Source organism: Cebus imitator, unplaced genomic scaffold (genome assembly GCF_001604975.1).
Source record: "Cebus imitator isolate Cc_AM_T3 unplaced genomic scaffold, Cebus_imitator-1.0 Scaffold205, whole genome shotgun sequence".
NCBI lineage: Eukaryota > Metazoa > Chordata > Mammalia > Primates > Cebidae > Cebus > Cebus imitator.
In genome coordinates this window covers 834,941-839,364 of record NW_016107520.1, presented here as the reverse complement: position 1 = coordinate 839,364, position 4,424 = coordinate 834,941, and the positions used below count along the sequence as shown (strand labels likewise).

General features: G+C 40.9%; 1 protein-coding gene across 1 annotated transcript in view; it reads right to left on the bottom strand.

The window, feature by feature from the left end:
* Positions 1-1,751: 1,751 nt before the first annotated feature.
* Positions 1,752-4,424, bottom strand: part of CPLANE1 (ciliogenesis and planar polarity effector 1) — a 160,689-nt gene continuing 158,016 nt past the window's right edge. The window contains exons 50-51 of the mRNA XM_037745599.1: positions 2,733-2,911; positions 1,752-2,243 (exon numbers count right to left, since the gene is read on the bottom strand). Coding sequence (XP_037601527.1) covers positions 2,067-2,243; positions 2,733-2,911 — 356 coding nt within the window. The 3' untranslated portion in view covers positions 1,752-2,066. The remainder of the gene's footprint in view (positions 2,244-2,732; positions 2,912-4,424) is intronic.

Sequence of the window (4,424 nt, the reverse complement as noted above, 5' to 3'; positions counted from 1 at the left end):
CTTCGCAGAACTAGAAAAAACCACCTTAAACTTCATATGGAACCAAAAGAGGGCCCACATACCCAAGTCAATTCTAAGCAAAAAGAACAAAGTGGGAGGCATCACACTACCAGACTTCAAACTATACTACGAGGCTACAGTAATCAAAACAGCATGGTACTGGTACGAAAATAGAGATATAGACCAACGGAACAGAACAGAGGCCTCGGAGGCAACACAACATATCTACAACCATCCGATCTTCGACAAACCTGAAAAAAGCAAGCAGTGGGGAAAGAATTTCTTGTTTAATAAATGGTGTTAGGAAAACTGGCTAGCCATGTGCAGAAAGCAGAAAGTGGACCCCTTCCTGACACCTTACACTAAAATTAACTCCAGATGGATTAAAGACTTCAACATAAGACCTAACACCATAAAACCCTAGAAGAAAATCTAGGCAAAACCATTCAGGACATAGGCGTAGGCAAGGACTTCATGACCAAAACACAGAAAGCATTGACAACAAAAGCCAAAATAGACAAATGGGACCTAATCAAACTCCACAGCTTCTGCACGGCAAAAGAAACAGTCATTAGAGTGAATTGGCAACCAACAGAATGGGAAAAAATTTTTGCAGTTTACCAATCTGACAAAGGGCTGATATCCAGAATTTACAAAGAACTAAAACAGATTTACAAGACAAAAACAAACAAGCACATTTAAAAGTGCACAAAGGATATGAGCAGACACTTTACAGAAGAAGACATACAGGAGGCCAACAAACATATGAAAAAATGCTCATCATCACTGGTCATTAGAGAAATGCAAATCAAAACTACATTGAGATACCATCTCACGCCAGTTAGAATCACGATCATTAAAAAATCTGGAGACAACAGATGCTGGAGAGGATGTAGAGAAATAGGAACATTTTTACACTGTTGGTGGGAGTGTAAATTAGTTCAACCATTGTGGAAGACAGTGTGGTGATTCCTCAAGGAGCTAGAAATAGAAATTCCATTTGACCCAGCAATCCCATTACTGGGTATATATCCAAAGGATTATAAATCGTTCAACTGTAAAGACACAAGCACACGAATGTTCCTTGCAGCACAGTTTACAATGGCAAAGACCTGGAACCAACCCAAATGCCCATCGATGATAGACTGGACAGGGAAAATGTGGCACCTATACACCATGGAATATTATGCAGCCAACAAAAACGATGAGTTTGTGTCCTTTGCAGGGACATATATGAACCTGGAAACCATCATTCTCAGCGAACTGACATAAGAACAGAAAATCAAACACTGCATGTTGTCACTCATAGGCGGGTGTTGAACAGTGAGAACACATGGACACAGGGAGGGGAGCACCACACACTGGGGTCTGTTGGGGGGAAATAGGGGAGGGACAGTGGCGGGTGGGGAATTGAGGAGAGATAGCATGGGGAGAAATGCCAGATATAGGTGATGGGGAGGAAGGCAGCAAATCACACTGCCACGTGTGTACCTATGCAACAATCTTGCATGTTCTTCACATGTACCCCAAAACCTAAAATGCAATAAAAAAAAAAAGAAATTCATGGTTGGTAAGGGTGATTGGTTTTCCTTTTCACTCCTAAGCCAAACCTTGCCTACGTGTTTTAAAATAGGGTTCATAATTGAGTTCTTAGGTGACACTGTGATTTTCTACTCAATGAAAGATAAATTTTTTTTCCTATCAGATTCATCTATATATGGTTGTTTCTCCAAACTCAGAGGGTAATAAAGGAGGAGGCAAGATAGAGGGGTTTTATTGAAAGTAGGTTATGCAAACTTGAAAGGTACTTATCATTTTAAAAACTATGCCTAATGATGCATCAAATACAAAAACATTTAATACATCTATAATCAAACAACCTTTTCCCCATGAAGTTAAAGTTATTGAGAAATGTTTATTTTTCCTCTTGAAATGACTAATCCAGGTAGTAATATGACAGCAGGTGGTAAATTCACATTACTTCTTTCATTGCTTCTGTCCCATACTTTCACAACCACATTACTGAGGTGCTGGCCTGTCCATGGAAACAGGATGATATCCATGTCTTACAGGTCCAGAGCCCAGGGAGCAGACAGGCTCTGGTCCTCCACGCTGGCCACCATGTCTTCGACGGCGTTCCAGTCCAGCTTGCTGAGGATGCTGCCAGTGCTCTCAGACACACTGTCCATGCCACCCACCCCAAAAGGATGCTCCAGCTCTTCCTCTTCAGTTGGAGACAAGTCCTATTGAATTGAAAAGATAGTCAGTTGTGGTCCTAGTCCCTAAAAACAAACAAAAAACGTGGAATGTGAACTAAGCTTTCCAAAAATTCTAGAGTTGCTCATTCATCAAAGGGCTGAAGGAAATGTGCCAGGAAATAGGGCTGTTGTTGCCCAGCATATCCAGATGGACAGTAGCTGAACATCATTTCACACAATAAGATGCTGGCACCAGATCTGAAGACAGGGCAGAATGGATGTTGATACATGTAGTACGATTATATGTTCTTACATTTGGTCATTTTTTCTTAAAAAATACAGTCACAGAGAATTCTGAAAGATAAATGCTGGAAGTACTAAGCCAAAGGGGAAGATGCTTTGCATCACGATTTCAAACTGACCTAACAACTTTTCAGTATCTCCACATCCTACAAAAAACAAACAAAACAAAACAAAACAAACTGAAGAACATACAGCAATCACTACACAAACAAAATCTAGAACAATGCTTACTTGTAGAAGGGTATTGTGACTCTCGTGAAGAATCTTATGGATTTCTGAAGGTATTGTCCAGGGACTCACCACAGTCTCCTCTCTCTCATACTCTACACACACCTGCTTGGTTTGAGGTGCAAGCCCAGCACTTCCATGTTTTTTTATATGCTGCAGACTATGACATGGAGCATGAGAGCCTTTTAAGGGATAAGAACAAAGTATACATTGGGATTGATGGATTCATTCATTCATTTGTTAACTGTGACTTTTATCATTAGAGCCAAAGTAGTCACATTGTAAACAATTTTGAATCACAAGGTCTGGATATGGTTCACTTCAGGGTTATAACAATTGCTGTCCTGTCAGTATACGAGATGGAAACTGAATTACAGCCTTCTTTTGATTTGAAAAATATTAGCAATTAATATCTAAGACAAGATTATCCTAGGAAGAGAGGCCGCAGATATAACAGAACTGTAGAGAAGTCTTAACATCAAAGTTGGGTGAACTGTGAGACCTGGGCCTTCCCTGTCTTTTATGGAAAGTCTGTGAAACCTTCTTAGAAGCAATGTTTTGGGCATCTTCACCCAGGCTTAAGGCTTGCAATCTGCCTTTGGGCAAAGGCATCACAGTGAGTGTAGTGACAACACATTATGACCCTCTTCCTTCTTACTGCATATATCAGTATTTGTTGAAAAGAAACTTCCATTCCAGTTAATGCCCACAGGCAGCTTAGTAAACCCACAAACCAATAAGGTTTCTCTGCACAAAGCCCTAGAGGAGCCTGCCTCACCTAACACAATGTTCCAAAGCCAGTATTACAGCATGTTCTACCCCTCAAGATGACTTCATAAACACCCAAGACATGGGTAAGATGGGGAGTAAACACAGATCCCCAACAAGCAGTCATGTGGCTACCTAAAGAGGGGAGAAGAGGTATGGCAGTGCTGAAGTTTGGGCCCTCTTTGTCTTTTGTAACTCTACCAACCTTATGCACTTGAAGCTGAGGACATCTCTAAGAAGTAAAGCCCCTAAAACAATCACAGCACACATTTTGGCATTTAGTATGGGCTAAGCACTTTTACATTTAGTCCCTTGAACTTACCAGACACTCATACCTGGTCTTTGGATTTTCTAATACACCTACGCTCTCCCTAGCTAACTTCATTTAGTTTCAGGGCTTTAACTATCAGCTGCATGTTGACAACTCTCTAAAACCTTTACTTCCAGTCTCATAAAGCTAACTGTCCCTTCTTAAAATCTTTGCTTGGATGTGCAATCAACATCTGAACTTTAACATGTCCAAAACCACACTATTAATTATTAATTTTTACCTCTAAACTGCCCCATCCAGGAAATGCTCAGGTTAAAATCCAGTAGTTTATCCTTCTTTTCTTTTCTTTTCTTTTTTTTTTTTTTTTGAGATGGAGTCTTGCTCTGTTGCCCAGGCTGGAGTGCAGTGTCATGATCTCAGCTCTGCAACTTCCGCCTCTTGGGTTTCAAGCGACTCTCCTGTAGCTGGGACTACAGGTGTGCACCACCATGCCTGGCTCAATTTTTGTATTTTTTAGTAGAGATGGGGTTTCACCATATTAGCCAGGCTGGTCTCGAAATCCTGACCTCGTGATCCACCCACCTCAGCCTCCCACAAAGTACTGGGATTACAGGTGTGAGCCACCACTCCCAGCCAAACATATACATGTATTTTAT